Here is a 17,950-nt window from a genome sequence, read left to right as displayed (position 1 = left end):
CCTTCACTCACGCCGCCAAACTTACCCTAGTAAAACTGACCATCCTACCGATCCTCGACTTCCACGATGTCATCTACAAAATAACTTCCAATACTCTACTCAGCAAACTGGATGCAGTCTATCATAGTGCCATCCGGTTTGTTACCAAAGCCCCTTATACCACCCACCACTGCGACCTGTATGCTCTAGTCGGCTGGCCCTCGCTACATATTCGTCGCCAGACCCACTGGCTCCAGGTCCTCTATAAGTCTATGCTAGGTAAAGCGCCGCCTTATCTCAGCTCACTGGTCACGATAACACCCACCCGTAGCACGCGCTCCAGCAGGTATATCTATCTCACTGGTCATCCCCAAAGCCAACACCTCATTTGGCCGCCTTTCCTTCCAGTTCTCTGCTGCCAGTGACTGGAACGAATTGCAAAAATTGCTGGAGATTTATATTTCTCTCACTAACTTTAAACATCAGCTATCTGAGCAGCTAACCGATCACTGCAGCTGTACATAGTCCATCTGTAAATAGCCCACCCAATCTACCTACCTCATCCCCATATTGTTTTTATTTACTTTTCTGCTCTTTTGCACACCAGTATCTCCACTTGCACATCATCTGCTCATTTATCACTCCAGTGTTAATCTGCTGAAATTGTAATTACTTTGCTACTATGGCCTATTTATTGCCTACTTCCTCACGCTATTTGCACACACTGTATAGACTTTTTTTCCCCTATTGTGTTATTGACTGTACGCTTGTTTATTCCATGTGTAACTATGTGTTTGTGTCGCTTTGCTTTATCTTGGCCAGGTCGCAGTTGTAAATGAGAACTTGTTCTCAACTAGCTTACCTGGTTAAATAAAGGTGAAATAAAAAAAAACTCAACCGAATTTGCATTAGAGAGGCTTCCATTAAATAAAACCCTCTGTGTTCTATTTGCATAGCCGCAGGAAGTAGGGGTGCTGAGGTTGCTCCTGAACCCCTCTACCTTTTTTTGTTTTGTTTATTTTCTCACAAAAGTAATGGGTCTTTACTTGTCCTGTATTAGCGGACCGATATAGCCTTCTGTAGCACAGACAAAAACAATATATTTTTTTAAAGATCGCCATACCATGAACCAGGAGGTTGTGAGTTCAAATTACAAGTGAAGACATGTTGAATAACAATTACTGTATACATGAACATGCACAATGTAATCATGTGTGTCAAATATGTAAGTTGAAAACACTATGTTAAAAGCACTGTTGTCACGACACCGACGGATGGTGGCGCCCCTCCTCGACCGGGCGGCGCTCGGCGGTCGTCGTCGCCGGCCTACTAGCTCCCATCGATCCTTTTTGTTTCACTTTCTGTTGGTTAGGTCTAGGTAGGCACGCACCTGTTTTGGTTTAGTTATTAGTAGGGGGGGTTATTTAGTTTAGCGAGGTATGTCTGTGTTTGTGCGTGATTATGTTCCTTGTCAGGTTTGTGGAATCTTGAGGAACGTGTGTTTTTTTCCCCTCTGCCTGTGGTTGTTTTGTGTTTTATCACCGCAGGGGTATTTATGGGCTGCGTCCCTATTTTGGACGTCTAATAAGGGTTTTGGAGCGTGATATTTGTTTGGCGCCCTGCCCTGCCGTGTTTGGACTGTCTTGATTTTTTGTGCATGCGGATTAAAGTGTGTTCAAGAATTTACTGTCTCCTGCGCTTGACTCTACCTCTCCTGCTTCCTTGAGCCAGCCCTGACAACTGTGTGAGTATTCCCTAACATTGCCAACAGACAAAGAGCTATGAATGGCACCATTTCTTTTCATAAATGTTTTTGCAAAGTTCCCATGAAATGTGTCTAAAATACTCATATCTTAAGTTCTGAGAACATGGTAGCCCCATTCTGGGTAAGTTTTATTTGACATTTTAAACCGGTTGTTTGGATGCTGATTGGAGGAGCAGTGTTCCAAGCCGTGCTTTATTGGCCTCTGCTCTCACGTCGGGTCGAACAATGCCTTTTACCTGTGACTGCATTCATGATGCAACACTGCCTCTTGTGCCGTATTGCTTAATTAAGGGAATGGTCTCTTGGAAACATTCCTTGCACATCACAGGAACATTCACGGGAACATTCCTATGAACACAATAATTAATGAGCAGTGGTGTAAAGTACTTAAGTAAAAATACTTTGAAGTACTACTTAATTTGTTTTTTTGGGGTATCTGTACTTCACTTTACTATTTATATTTATGGAAACTTTTACTTCACTACATTCCTAAAGAAAATAATGTACTTTTTACTCCATACATTTTCCCTGACACCCAAAAGTACTACATTGTGACAGGAAAATGGTCCAGTTCACACACTTATCAAGAGAACATCCCTGGCCATCTCTACTGTCTCTGATCTGGCGGACTCACTAAACACAAATGCTTTAAAAAAAAAATATGTTGGAGTGTGGCCCTGGTTATCTGTACATTTTAAAAACAAGAAAATTGTGCTGTCTGGTTTGATTAATATAAGGAATTTTCAATTATTTTTACTTTAGATACTTAAGTACGTTTTAGCAATTAAATTTACTTTGATACTTAAGTATATTTAAAACCAAATACTTTTGTACTTTTACTCAAGTAGTATTTTACTAGGTGACTTTCACTTTTACTTGAGTCATTATCTATTAAGGTGTCTTTTTACTTTTACTCAAGTACGACAATTGAGTACTTTTTCCACCACTGCTAATGAGCCTCTTAAGGGAACGTTCTCAAAAATTGTGCGAACGTTTGTTAGCTGGGCTGTCATTTCTAAAAATAACTGTAAACAAAAGTACTTTTTCCCGCTTTGCAGAATCACATAATTGTGCATGAGAATATATAATTCTTAATATCAACTGTCACTCTTAACTGAACTCATTAGGAAACAGATTCTACATTTTTTTGAAATTTGTGATTTTCTCCGGTCTTTTTCCCCCCAGTCCACTGCTTTTAATGAGTCCCTCTGTTTGGTTCTGCACTGTATGCTGGAGGGCAGGAGACAGAGAAGGGCCACAGAAAATCTGTATAAGTATTAATTTCCACCAAACTCCCAGGGCAGTATAGACCGTACAGTATGTAGGGGAGTGCAGCAGCCCAATGCAGTCAGATGATGCTGTAGCATGTACTGTAGTAATGGGGAGGGATACTGTAGCACCTCACTGCTAATTGTGCTGTTATGGTGGTAAACTGATTTTGGCTGGTGAGTAATGACCAGAGTCCCTCTCAGGGGGGTGGGGAGTTACGGGGAGGGGGGACCACCTGGCTGCAGAGCGGAGTGGAGACTGGAGACTAGCTCTGAGATGCACTGTGTACATTTCACACAGCTGGGGAGGGAGAAATGAGACTGCTGCTGCAGCACACAGGGCGGCCGCCAGTGGGTATGAGTCCAATAAGAAGAAATCGAAAGCCCTGGTATCTGCAGTACCATAGTGGGAGGACAAGTAACTCAAGCAGATTATACTTGTTTAATATCACTATTTGCTTGCTTACTCAATAAGACCATGTATTGACAGTTCAGGTTTAACCATTTTTCTCTGGAGAGATGATTGCAGACATTTTTCACCACAAATTCTCACGATTTAGCAGTTAGCGTGCCAATTATGAACACAGTTGCGTTTCTGATGCATTGTCGCTGTGTGTTCTGTTGTCCCTGCAGTTGACCAACCTGAACCTGACTAGCAGGGTGCTGAGCAGAGGGGCCATCACTCTGACCCCAGGAGTGCGGCATGGTCATGGGACTGGAGCTGTGACCCAGCGGCCTGTCAGGGCTGTCCACTCTGACACAGGCCCCATCCACAGCACTACTGGGTGAGTCAAACACAGGTGTAGTGCATGACAACAGACACCTTCCTAAAGAGTTGCACGATGCTCACATGCAACAACGTAATGCATTTATACTGACCCACATGCAGGAAATTCCCTTAACCATCACCTATGTCCATTGGTTCATTGCGCTACTCTGTTCATGTACTGATAACGACTGTTTATGAGATGGAGTCAAGGGTCTGTTTGGAATGAGATGATTCATTATATACAGTACCACTGATACTACATTGGTTGTACAATGAGAAATTATGTGGGATTAAATGCAGTCTTGAATCAAGAAAGACGGGGTGACTGTCTGCAATACCCCTTGATCTCCCCTTGATTGTCACCAGTATACCATCCATTTGTCATGCACTACACCTCAGTTCCCTTATAAGACCTCTCGTGTTGCTTTGGGCAAAATATTACCATTGTGCTTCTCCAGTGGTATTTGCCCTCCCCAAAGGCTGTGGAGAGGGAATGGCGCGTTGCAATCTCAACGAGGTTCACTGCCAAAGTAAACAGCAATTCCTCTCCTCAGAGAGACTGGAGTCTGAGATGCTGGGCAGTTGTATACAGTCATTCAGAGCAGCAGGTTGAGTGTGGCGCTGGGGCAGTGGAGGCCTCATAAAGAATAATCAGAACTGTTTTTACAGACCTCCTCCTGTGGTCTAGTCTGTTCTGCATCCACTGGACTACATAGTCACAATTTGATGTCTCTCTGATGGTCAAAGGTAACTTGTATTACCAACTTTTGGAGCATTAGAAATGGTGTGCTCTCTTTTTCTCTACCAGTTTAAGCCCTTAAAGTGATGGATGTTGCAACCCCTCCAGTACTTGGAACATCTCTGATCAGTGGCTTGAACAGTAATTTTGATTAAATGCATCACTGCCATGAATATAATGCACAGGTCTGGCACTTTTTTTTTTAACCCCTGTTTTTACAGGGGTTAAATGGATCCCATTCGTCAATTTGGAGAGAGTGTGTATCTTGAGTGTGCATTTCAAAGGTCTATCCTCAATGCGGATGCCTTTCTCTTGGTCTCCCTTCTAAAGCTTGCCGGTGAGAGGTTCACATGAGCTGTGCTCAACCTCATGAGAGGCTTTTAGTGGGACTATGCTAAGAGCCTCATTCACATCGGGGCAAATTAACATTTTGAGGATTTTCTGTATAATCAACATTAGACAATTTTATAGGTGCTTTAGTTTGTGGTAGCCTATTTGGTCACAGTCAATAAAACCTCAAGCCAGGTTTAATGGTCTCTGAAGAATCTTTAAATTCAAGACTGAGTTTTTGGAAAATAATTTTCAACTTCTGGGCTTAATGGGGTATTTCAATGTAGGCCTTTGACTAACAAAATGCTTATTTTGAAGCATTTTAATTGTGCTTTGTGAGGCTAGCTGTGGAGTTTGCTGATAGCTGCCTGGAGTGTGTGAAGCATGCTGGCAGCCTAATACATTGCATTGGATAAGTGGGGGCAGAGTCAACAGTAAGTCTGCCACATAGCCAGTCTGCTCCAACCCTCTTCTCTGCAACCATGCTCTCTCCCTCACATGGGCCAATGCAGACTGCAGAGAAGGAGAGGGGAAGAGAGAAGTGAGCACATGGACACTGTGAATATGTGTGCCAGACTGAGTCACTTGAGTTAAGGGGGGGTTCAACCTCTGCTGGATGCTGCTTCTGGAAGAGGTGGCCGAGCAGGGTTTAAGCATACATGGTTGCTCTCTCTATTTTTACAGTGATATGTGAGTGACAATGTCTCAGACAGTTTGGCCCTGATCTCCCGTTCTCTGTTTTTCCAGTCCAGCCCTTCCTTATGTATGGAACTGTGTGGGAATTCCTGGAATGTCTGGCCTTTTCCCTTTTTAAAATGTTTTTATTTCCACAAATGGAGGAAGACACGTTTAATAGAATGTATCATCTCAAAGAGTAGTTGTATGGAGGGAGACAGAAGTTAACTTTTACATTTCACATTTTAAATGTAGCCTAATTGTTATGACCTTGATGGATTATCCTCCTTTCTATTTTAAGTCCAAAACAGAAGATGGCACCGTACTGTATTGCAGCCATTTTGCGAGCTCCAACCCAAATTTGCTATTTTGTAATCTTTTAGCGTTTATTTTTTACTTAATTTCCACAAAATCTATCTGCTATCATTTCTTATAACAGACAAACTTTTGAACATCAAATCTGCAGTTACTTGCATCAATTCTGGCTTCAACTTTGACTCATCTGCCCTGGGCTCTTTCTGTAACTGACCCAATTTTCGGTGTAACCAAGAGGAAATACCGGCGTTAGAGACAAGAATAGGGGAGTCCAGGCGAGATTAAGGTGAGGGGAAAACCAGCCACCTCTTCCCTTCATTCTATTGGCCAATGCCATCCTATAATTAAATGGTTGACCTCTGTTCGTGGATTTGCTACCAATGGGACTCTCGTAACTGCAATATTCACTGCTTTTCTGAAACATGGCTTTAGACAAGATACTACCCATGGCTATCCAATTCGATAGATTCTCCATTCACAGAGCAGACAGAACAGTAGAGTCAGGGAAATTGAAGGTGAGGGTTTTGCCTCTTCACCAAAAACAAATGGTGTGTTGACTTGAGCACAGTGGAAGTCTCGACCCATTGTTCACCCGTCTTGGAATACCTGATGGTCAAATGCTGACCCTTCTACATCCTAAGGGACTTTTCAGCTATTATTGCAACTGTTGTATACATTACACTCAGGATAAGAAAAATAACAAGTTGGCACTGTACGAGGCTATAAACAAGCAGGAAAACTTGCACCTGGAGGCTGCTTTTCTTGTTGCCGGCGATTTTAATTCCACATCATTGAGACACTTAAAATAAACATACATTTTACCTTTATTTAACTAGGCAAGTCAGTTAAGAACATTCTTATTTACAATGACGGCCTAGGAACAGTGGGTTAACTGACTTGTTCAGGGGCAGAACAACAGATTTTTACCTTGTCAGCTCGGGATTCGATCTAGCAACCTTTCAGTTACTGGCCCAATGCTCTAACCACAATGCTACCTGCCACCACATGATGTCAAACTTCCATCAACACGTCTCCTTCGCAATAAAGTCCCAGACCACTGTTACTCTACCCACAAGCAAGCATACAAGGCCCTCCCTTGTCCCCATTTGGCAAATCAGATCATGACTCTGTACTCCTGCTTCCGGTTTACAAGCTGAAGCTCAAACAGGAAGTACCGGTGACTCTCTCCGGTTGAGAAATGGTCATCAGAATCAGAGATTATGCTACAAGACTGCTTTGCTAGTGCTAAATGAAATATGTTCAGACACTCCGCCAATAACATCGAGTTAACCACCTCTGTCACTGGCTTCATTAGGAAATACATCTGCGACGTTGTCCAGTTAATTTTTGAAATTTTATTTCACCTTTATTTAGCCAGGTAGGCAAGTTGAGAACAAGTTCTCATTTACAACTGTGACCTGGCCAAGAATAAAGCAAAGCAGTTTGACACATATAACACAGAGTTACACATGGAATAAACAAAACATACAGTCAATAATACAGTTGAAGAAAATCTAAATACAGTGTGTGCAAATGAGGTAAGAAAAGGGAGGTAAGACAATAAATAGGCCATGGCGGCGAAGTAATTACAATATACCAATTAGACACTAGAGTGATCGATATGCAGAAATGAATGTGCAAGTAGAGATACAGGGGTGCAAAGGAGCAAGATAAATAAATAAATACAGTATGGGGATGAGATAGTTGGATGGGCTATGTACAGGTGCAGTGATCTGTGAGCTGCTCAGACAGCTGGTGCTTACAGCTAGTGAGGGAGGTAAGAGTCTCCACCTTCAGTGTTTTTTTGCAATTCATTCCAGCCATTGGCAGCAGAGAACTGGAAGTAAAGGCGAGGGTGACTAGAGAGATATACCTGCTGGAGCGCGTGCTACGGGTGGGTGCTGCTATGGTGATCAGTGAGCTGAGATAAGGCGGGGCCTTACCTATCAGAGACTTGTAGATGACCTGAAGCCAGTGGGTTTGGCGACGAGTATGAAGCGAGGGCCAGCCAATGAGAGCGTACAGGTCGCAGTGGTGGGTAGTATATGGGGCTTTGGTGACAAAACGGATGGCACTGTGATAGACTGCATCCAATTTGTTGAGTAGTGTTGGGGCTATTTTGTAAATGACATCGTCGAGGTTCGGTAGGATGGTCAGTTTTAGAGGGTATGTTTGGCAGCATGAGTGAAGGATGATTAACCACAGTGAAGGTTAACACAGAGGTTTGCGCTAAAGGACAGGGCTACCGCACACACAGCTATCAAATACAACCCTGAGATTATAGCTGAGGACAAGTACTAGAAGTCCCACTATGACCTCCGCACAGTCATCAAACGAGCAAAAGGACAATATAGGAATAAGGTGGAATCATATTACCAGCTCCGCCGCCTCGCCGCATGTGGCAGGATCTACAGTCCATCACAGATTACAAAGGAAGACCAAGTCTGCCAAGACCAAGACCATCTGCCTAACTTTTCCTCTCTACCAGACGAACTCGATGCATTTAATACAGGCTTCATCAACACCGTGCCGTGCGTGAGGGCCCTCACTGACCCAGTGAACTGGGTGATCTCGCTCTCTGAGGCCGAAGTGACTAAGGTCTTTAATCAGATCAACACTCGCTAGGCCGCTGGGCCGGACGGTATCCCAGGGTGCGTTCTCAGAGCATGCGCAGAACAGCATATTCATGATCATTTTCAACTTCTCCTTGTCCCAGTTTGTAATCCCTACATGTCTTAAGCTGACCACCATCATTCCTGTTCCCAAGAACTGTAAGGCTTCATGCCACAATGACTACCGTCCTGTAGCACTCACATCTGTAATCATGAAGTGCTTTGAAAGGTTTGCTATGGCACACATCAACTCCATCCTAGACCCACTTCAATTTGCACACCGCCCCAAAAGATCCATAGACGACGCAATCTGAATTCCATTCAACATTGCCCTCACTCACCTAGATAAGAGGAATGCCTATGTGAGAATGCTGTTCATTGACTACAGCTCAGCGTTCACGCCCCAATCCACATTGACTGGGTTGCAGTGGAGCGGGTCGAGAGCTTCAAGGTCCTCAGTGTCCAAATCACTAAAGATTTAAAATGGTCCACACACACGTGGACAGTTGTTAACAAGTTCCACAGTTGCGCCTATTCTCCCTCAAGAGGTTAAACGTTTGGCATGGGCCCTCAAATCCTCAAAGTTCTACAGCTGCACCTTTGAGAGCATCTTGACTGGCTGCAAAACTGCTTGGTATGGCAACAGCACCGCCCTTGATCGCATGGCGCTACAGAGGGTGATGCAGACAGCCCAGTCCATCACTGGGGCCGAACTTCCTGCCTTCCAGGACCTCTATATCAGGTGATGCAAAAGGATGGTCCCGGAAAATTGTTAGACTCCAGCCACCCATGCCATAGACTGTTCTCTCCGCTTCCCCACAGCAAGCGGTACCGGTGCATCAAGTCTGACACCAACAGGCTCCTGAACAGCTTCTCTTCCCAAGACTGCTAATAGCTAACCAAGTAGCTACACAGACTGAGTTGACCCTTGTATTTTATTTATGCACACTCACTTGTACTTGTGCATGTGACATTTAAACTTTAAGTACTTTTATCTTATCTACAGTACTTTTTCCTTTTTGATCCCAGTTCATGTGAGGACTATTATTCTACTTTTTAACTGGAAATGATCTGAGGTAAACTCATAAAATACTGTTCTTGAGTGCACTAAAGTATGTTGCCACTTAGGAGCTCTGCGGTTAATACTTCATAACAGAGATTTTGATGAGATCCTTCACCTTGTCACAGGACAGCTCAGGTAAAAAGGATCCCTTTGTCAGAAAGTTCTCCTGTTAAGAACGTGCCATCCATCACTTTCTCTCTGTTACTTTCCGCAACAACACAAACCCCAATTTTTTTTCCACCCCATTACCCGCAACCGTAAATTTGGCGTAGGGATCTTAGAAAGCGTTGTACCATCGTTGATGAGATATTAGGATAAATTATCTTGATTTCGTCTTCGAGTGCTGTTTCTTTCATGTAGGATTTCCTGAGCCCCCTACAACTGGGGCCGGTGGTCTGTGCCAAACATACTGAAACAGTTAAGCACGCTGGCTCTTTAAGCAGCAACCACAGGGGTGAAGCATGATGGGTTTCAAAGAGTAGCTTGGCCCTTTGATGTGCCGACATGCTGCCAGGATCTGCCAGGTATGCTGCCTCAGCACTCTGAAACACAGAGAAGCTGCTACCCCACTCCTCTCCACTCCAGTCTGCTGTCAACCTGGAGCAGGGGGCTGCTGGCTACACTCACTTTCATAAACACCATTATACTATTACTATATAGACACCTCACCATTCACAACTCTGTCAGGAGTAACGCTTGACTTCCCAATACTTTGACATTTTTTGAATTGTCCCAAACTGCATCATTGATGTGAAATTATGTTTGATTTCTCATAGAGACTTTTAGAAGGTCAAATTAATGCCTAACATTTATTTATTTATTTAACCTTTATTTAACTAGGCAAATTTAGTTAAGAACAAAATCTTATTTACAATGACGGCCAAACCCGGGCCAATTGTGCGCCACCCTATGGGACTCCCAATCACAGCCGAATGTGATGCAGCCTGGATTTGAACCAGGTACTGCAGTGAAGCCTCTTGCACTGAGATGTAGTGTCTTAGACCACTGTGCCACTCGGGAGCCCAAAACATCAGGGTGCATGACCAATGGGTGCATGGTGTTTTATCATTAGCTCTCTTTTGCTAGTTTAAGACAAGCATATAAAAGAAGGTCAGATTGTTTACAGTCTCTGATGTATTTGACTAATTTTACCTGATCCTGGATTGAACAACTGGCTCAGGTAAGAATTAATGTCCAGTACGTTTTTGGGTAACAATAGCTGTGGTTTGAAATTGTGATTGAGCACCACAATTGTGTATTTAGGGTTGTAATACGTCATGGTTGGCGCATTCTACTCCCCTCAGTGAGGAGAACACTAATGTGTCTCTCTACCTTGGCACCCAAACTCTCTCTCCACTGTTACCTCCATCTCTGTCTTCATATCCAAATAGCCACAGGGCCACCATTTCTGGTTCTGCAGTACTCAAGAACTGCTCAGACCCTGGTCACCGCAAGACACATACTGGTATTTTTGGTTTTGTTCAATATTTTGTCAGACTGTTGTTTTACTTGGTCGGATGTTGTCGCAGCATTTAATTCCAGTAAATTTTGTGACTGTCCATTTGCAGAGCCTCTTTGGCTCCCCAGAAAACTCAAGGAAACTTAAAAATGAATGGGGAAAAAACGGTTTGATGTCTTCCTCCTTTCAATAAAAAGCTTTTTTTCCCACCTCAATTGGACCCAGATGTAGTGCTGGGAGTAAGGTATCCCCTGAGGTAGGGGAGAGAGAAATTCCAACCTGGGATAAGGGGGCCATGTTAATGAGTTGACATCGACACCCTAGTAACAGCCCTTCCCCCCTCAGCAGGCAGTATGGACTAAAACCCTCTCCCCCCATTTCAGTCACACACATGAGAGATGGACTTACAGTGGGGGGAAAAAGTATTTGATCCCCTGCTGATTTTGTACGTTTGCCCACTTACAAAGAAATGATCAGTCTATAATTTTAATGGTAGGTTTATATGAACAGTGAGAGACAGAATAACAACAAAAAAATCCAGAAAAACGCATGTCAAAAATGTTATAAATTGATTAGCATTTTAATGAGGGAAATAAGTATTTGACCCCTCTGCAAAACATGACTTAGTACTTGGTGGCAAAACCCTTGTTGGCAATCACAGAGGTCAGACGTTTCTTGTAGTTGGCCACCAGGTTTGCACACATCTCAGGAGGGATTTTGTCCCACCCCTCTTTGCAGATCTTCTCCAAGTCATTAAGGTTTCGAGGCTGACGTTTGGCAACTCGAACCTTCAGCTCCCTCCACAGATTTTCTATGGGATTAAGGTCTGGAGACTGGCTAGGCCACTCCAGGACCTTAATGTGTGTGTTTTGGGTCATTGTCATGCTGGAATACCTATCCACGACCCATTTTCAATGCCCTGGCTGAGGGAAGGAGGTTCTCACCCAAGATTTGACAGTACATGGCCCCGTCAAATGATGCGGTGAAGTTGTCCTGTCCCCTTAGCAGAAAAACACCCCCGAAGCATAATGTTTCCACCTCCATGTTTGACGGTGGAGATGGTGTTCTTGGGGTCATAGGCAGCATTCCTCCTCCTCCAAACACGGCGAGTTGAGTTGATGCCAAAGAGCTCCATTTTGGTCTCATCTGACCACAACACTTTCACCAGTTGTCCTCTGAATCATTCAGATGTTCATTGGCAAACTTCAGACGGGCATGTATATGTATTCTTGAGCAGGGGGACCTTGCGGGCGCTGCAGGATTTCAGTCCTTCACGGCGTAGTGTGTTACCAATTGTTTTCTTGGTGACTATAGTCCCAGCTGCCTTGAGATCATTGACAAGATCCTCCCGTGTAGTTCTGGGCTGATTCCTCACCGTTCTCATGCTCATTGCAACTCCACGAGGTGAGATCTTGCATGGAGCCCCAGGCCGAGGGATATTGACAGTTCTTTTGTGTTTCTTCGATTTGTGAATAATCGCACCAAATGTTGTCACCTTCTCACCAAGCTGCTTGGCGACGGTCTTGTAGTCTTGTGTAGGTCTACAATCTTGTCCCTGACATCCTTGGAGAGCTCTTTGGTCTTGGCCATGGTGGAGAGTTTGTAATCTGATTGATTGATTGCTTCTGTGGACAGGTGTCTTTTATACATGTAACAAGCTGCGGTTAGGAGCACACCCTTTAAGAGTGTGCTCCTAATCTCAGCTCGTTACCTGTATAAAAGACACCTGGGAGCCAGAAATCTTTCTGATTGAGAGGGGGTCAAATACTTATTTCCCTCATTAAAATGCTAATCAATTTATAACATTTTTGACATGCATTTTTCTGGTTATTTTTGTTGTTATTCTGTCTCTCACTGTTCAAATAAACCTACCATTCAAATTATAGACTGATCATTTATTTGTCAGTGGGCAAACGTACAAAATCAGCAGGGGATCAAATAGTTTTTCCCCCACTGTATGCACTGCACTCACACTGGCACTTTGAACCCATCCACCAGCTCTCTGCTTCTCAACATTGTAGGCTCCAGTACTCTGTGTTTCATAGTTATCATATCAATGCCCCTCTAGATGGAGGACAAGGGGGAGAAAATACAGTACCAGTCAAGTTTGGACACCTACCCAGGGTTTTTTCTTTATTTTTACTATGTTCTACATTGTAGAATAGTGAAGACATCAAAACTATGAAATAAGTATGGAATCATGTAGTAAGCAAAAAAGTGTTAAACAAGTATTTTACCTATTTGGTAAAAGACCAAGTCCATATTATGGAAAGAACAGCTCAAATAAGCAAAGAGAAACGACCGTCTGTCATTACTTTAAGACATGAAGGTCAGTCAATCTGGAAAATGTCAAGAACTTTGAAAGTTTCTTCAAGTGCAGTCGCAAAAACCATCAAGTGCTTTGATGAAACTGTCTCTCATGAGGACCACCACAGGAATGGAAGACCCAGAGTTACCTCTGCTGCGGAGGATAAGTTCATTAGAGTTAACGGCACCTCAGAAATTGAAGCCCAAATAAATGCTTCAGAGTTCAAGTAACAGACACATCTCAACATCAACTGTTCAGAGGAGACTGTGTGAATCAGGCCTTCATTGTAGAATTGCTGCAAAGAAACCACTACTAAAGGAACACGAGCAATGGAAATTCAAATTTGAGATTTTTGGTTCCAGCCGCCGTGTTTTTGTGAGACACAGAGTAGGTGAACGGATCTCCGCATGTGTGGTTCCCACCGTGAAGCATGGAGGAGGAGGTGTGATGGTGTGGGGGTGCTTTGCTGGTGACACTGTAGGTGATTTATTTAGAATTCAAGGCACACTTAACCAGCATGGCTACCCCAGCATTCTGCAGCGATACGCTATCCCATCTGGTTTGCGCTTAGTGGGACCATCATTTGTTTTTCAACAGGACAATGAGCCAACACACCTCCAGGCTGTGTAAGGGCTATTTGACCAAGGAGGATAGTGATGGAGTGCTGCATCAGATGACCTGGCCTCCACAAATACCCGACCTCAACCCAGTTGATGGTTTGGGATGAGTTGGACTGCGGAGTGAAGGAAAAGCAGCCAACAAGTGCTAAGCATACGTGGGAACTCCTTCAAGACTGTTGGAAAAGCATTCCAGGTGAAGCTGGTTGAGAGAATGCCTAAAGTGTGCAAAGCTGTCATCAAGGGTGGCTAAAAATCTGAAATATATTTCGATTTAACACTTTTTTGGTTACTACATGATTCCATATGTGTTATTTCATAGTTTTGATGTCTTCACTATTATTCTACCATGTAGAAAATAGTAAAAATAAAGAAAAACCCTTGAATGAGTAGGTGTGTCCAACGTTTTGACTGGTGCTGGAAATACCCCTGAACCCCTGAGCCTGATGTCCACATTGACCAGCTAGGCCAGGACTTGGAGGTATGGTGGGCTGAAGCAGCATGATGTCATTTCATAACAGCCTCTTTCCCACATTCGGCTCTGAGTTAGATTGATGCTGCACATGTGCTCAGCTCACACTGCTGTGTTATTGTAAGTCATATCAGCATATTACAGTACAGTGGGTTCAGCAGGGTTCATACTGACACCCACATGCTGCAGGCAGGCAGAGCAGGCCCCAGGCTGCTAAAACTGCACACATGTACTGTACCAGTGATGGGAAACTCAGATGTGCCAGTTTTTTTCCCCTTTCCTATTTGTTATTTATTGTGCTGGAATTGAATGGCCAGGAACTGAGGCCCCTGATGTGGGACTCGGAGGATGTGTGATTTGGCCTCCCATGTAGCTCAAGTGGAGAGATATTGCTAAAGACTAACTGAAGCATACTGTACTTGGAATAGTTTTGGGGAAAAATACTTAAATAATAAAAAATGGAGGCGAAACCATCCATCAGGGTTTTGTTTTGTCTTGTGGTCATTTGGACTCTGTCTTAAAGGGTTCACAGACAGACCTTTGTTAGCAGAAGAGGGTGAAAAAAGTTTGAATGGCTCCGGGTCACACCAGTTGTTTTTGCAATATACATGCCATTACGTGAAATGAGCGGGCGGATAGCTCGTTCACATGACTTTCAGATCCCTTGTGTCTTTGTTTGGCTACGCCGGACGGGAATATTTTTCATGTAGCCTGTGTGAGCGACACTGGATTATTTTCCCGCAGCGTGCATTGTTATTCAAGATTAATTGAATTCTAATTTTAGACCTTATCTCAGTTCTGTTCTAAAAATGTCTTTGGTGAATTGTGTTATTTCAAGTCTGATAATATTTTATTTAACTTTTACTGTATACAAATGTTATTACAATGTTATCTATTTTTCTTATATAAAGAAAATAAGCCTGTCATGAACTAGGACTTGACTATTTCCCCCCTTATTAGCTCTGACTTTGCTGATAGCTAATTGATTGAGGGAAAATGTACTTACTATGACTGATATGTGGTTGTCCCACCTAGCTATTTTAAGATGAATGTACTAATTGTAAGTCACTCTTGATAAGAGTGTCTGTTAAATTACTTAAATGTAAATGTATGGGAGGAATTTCCAGGAGCTCTTCATCCTCAGGGGTTCTATTTCTTTATCTCTCTCTTTCGTTCTTTTCATTTTTTCTCTCAGCACCCTGCTCTTTAGAACATAGGTTTTTGGCAGAAGGGGTGCCTTCCTTTTCAGACTCTGCAGTGAACTTGTGCTGGAGGGGCAAGCCCTGACGCCCCCCATTGCTTTAGATGGGGCCAAAAAGGCTGAAAGGCTTAGTCCTAGTGAAAGATAATCCAGTTACAAATGTGTGGAGCCGTTCAAAGGTTGGCTTTCCAGGTTGTGGCTTTGTGATACGGATGGAACGTGATGCGCTGAGAGCCCTGAGGCGGGAGAGGTTTCAATGTTTTCTATGTGCCCCATGTTTGCCACGGGTCGGCTCTCTGCTTTGATTGGTCAGTTTTGACAGGAGGGCATCTGGGTGCAGCGGCTGGGGTGCCGCACGCTGTCTTGTCCCCTTTACTTGTTGTTCACAGTCTTACTACTCAACATGTGGAGGGAAATAGGCCAGTTAATGAGCTAACACTACATTTCAGTCTTGGTTGCATGGTCAAGTGACTGATGATGAGATGGTAGGCCTAAATACATGGCTCACCACTGCTGTTATTTCTGTTCCACTGCTGTCTGAGCCTAACCTTTTGCATCAGTAAAAGCTAGATGCTCAGTTCTTAATTTATCAAGCATACAATACACGTTAACTTTGGAACTATTTTGATCTCATTTCTTTTGCTCCCATAGCCCCAAGGCGTTGAGAGATGAGGAGGGTCTTTGGGATGGGGAGACCCAGAGTGCCTACAACCTGGTGAGAGGCGTCAGCCCCCAGCAGCGCTACCAGCCCATCCCAGGCAGCTACCAGCTCCAGTTCGCCATCCAGCAGCTGCAGCAGCAGAAGTTCCAGTCCCGCCAACTGCTTGACCAGAGCCGCACCCGCCACCAGGTTAGTGAGCTACAGACCACAATACCACGGACCGAACAGTAGGGTAAATGTGGTTGTGGAGTTTAGAGAAAAAGATCACTGCTATGTAGTTCTGGTTGTCTTGGAACTATTCAGCCCAACGAAATGAGAACCATGCATTCCTGTAAACCACAGGCTGAATGTGGAGAACCTCATGTTCAGGTAGACCCAGACTAGAAACCCTGCTATACTGTATATACAGTGTGGTGAGTGTATTAGAAACGCTCCTTCTCTCACTGGGCTGAAAGTTGCACACAATCCAATCCTTGGAACCAGTGTTCAGCTTTGTGTCAAAACCGTTTTACAGACTTCTTGTGATTTTCTCTGATTGGGGTTCAGAGAAACACTAGAAGTTGCAATTCTCCCTTTCCATCCCTTGATGTTTCCCTCTTACTCAAATAAAGCATAGATGTAAACACTTAGTAGGGTATTTGAGTGCTATTGAATTATAAATCAGGAAAACCCTCATCTCTTTTTGTCTGGGCTATATCAACTGCTTGTTTTTGTTAAGCAATGGGGATACTCTCCAAAAGTTGTGTAAAAAGCTCCCCCATCACCCGTAGAGGAAAGCCTTGATGTTAGTGCTTGCAAAGTTATTCTGGGAATTTCTCCTCCAACCGCTGAACAAAATGGTGTCCAGTGGGAACATCCTCACAGGGAGCTCGTTTCTTGAAAGCAAACATGAATTCTCACACCAAGCGAACTCTTTGTTCTACTGAGTCTACTGCTGGCTGTGCTTATATTGGAAGGTAAGTAATCAAGGCTGGCTGCCCACAAGGGCTCCGGTGTGGCAATGCCACTGATTCTACACTGAATAAGAAGCCTAATCCCATCATTCACAGCTCATATCAGATTCTACATTCATTTTGTTCCCATTACAATGCTGAAACTGATTTCTGAGGCATAACTTTTCTAAACCATTATAGTTACAAAACCTTTTAGTCATGCTTGACTAGTCATGACATATGCGATTTCTGCCATTGCTGAATGAGATTAAACTGAATGCCTTGGGTTACTTGACACTATATCATTTTGAAACTGGAAAAAAAACCCGCATTGGTTCTTGGTTTGCTTTGAAAGGAGATCTGGACAGGAAATCTGTGTTTATTCTTCTTGCAGCATTTGTTGTAGAGTCGTTCTATGAATGGCGGCATGGAGGCTGGGGAGAGACTAGAGGTATATTTTCTGGGTGATTTAAATATTGACTGGCTTTCATCAAGCTGCCCACTCTAGAAAAAGCTTCAAACTGTAACCAGTGCCTGCAACCTGGTTCAGGTTATCAGTCAGCCTACCAGGGTAGTTACAAACAGTACAGGAATTAAATCATCAACATGTATTGATCACATCTTTACTAATGCTGCAGACATTTGCTTGAAAGCAATATCCAGACCCATTGGATGTAGTGTTCACAATATAGTAGCCATATCTAGGAAAACCAAAGTTCCAAAGGCTGGGCCTAATATAATGTATAAGAGTCGTACAATAAGTTTTGTAGTGATTCCTATGTTGA

At 43.5% G+C, this 17,950-nt stretch overlaps 1 protein-coding gene across 1 annotated transcript in view; it reads left to right on the top strand.

Annotated features, from left to right (window-relative positions):
• ttll5 (tubulin tyrosine ligase-like family, member 5) overlaps positions 1-17,950 on the top strand; it is an 88,747-nt gene that overhangs the window by 43,988 nt on the left and 26,809 nt on the right. Inside the window, exons 29-30 of the mRNA XM_082973153.1 lie at positions 3,646-3,797; positions 16,224-16,422. Coding sequence (XP_082829279.1) covers positions 3,646-3,797; positions 16,224-16,422 — 351 coding nt within the window. The remainder of the gene's footprint in view (positions 1-3,645; positions 3,798-16,223; positions 16,423-17,950) is intronic.

Source organism: Salmo salar, chromosome 01 (genome assembly GCF_965601325.2).
Source record: "Salmo salar chromosome 01, fSalSal1, whole genome shotgun sequence".
NCBI lineage: Eukaryota > Metazoa > Chordata > Actinopteri > Salmoniformes > Salmonidae > Salmo > Salmo salar.
This window is presented reverse-complemented; position numbering and strand designations above follow the sequence as displayed.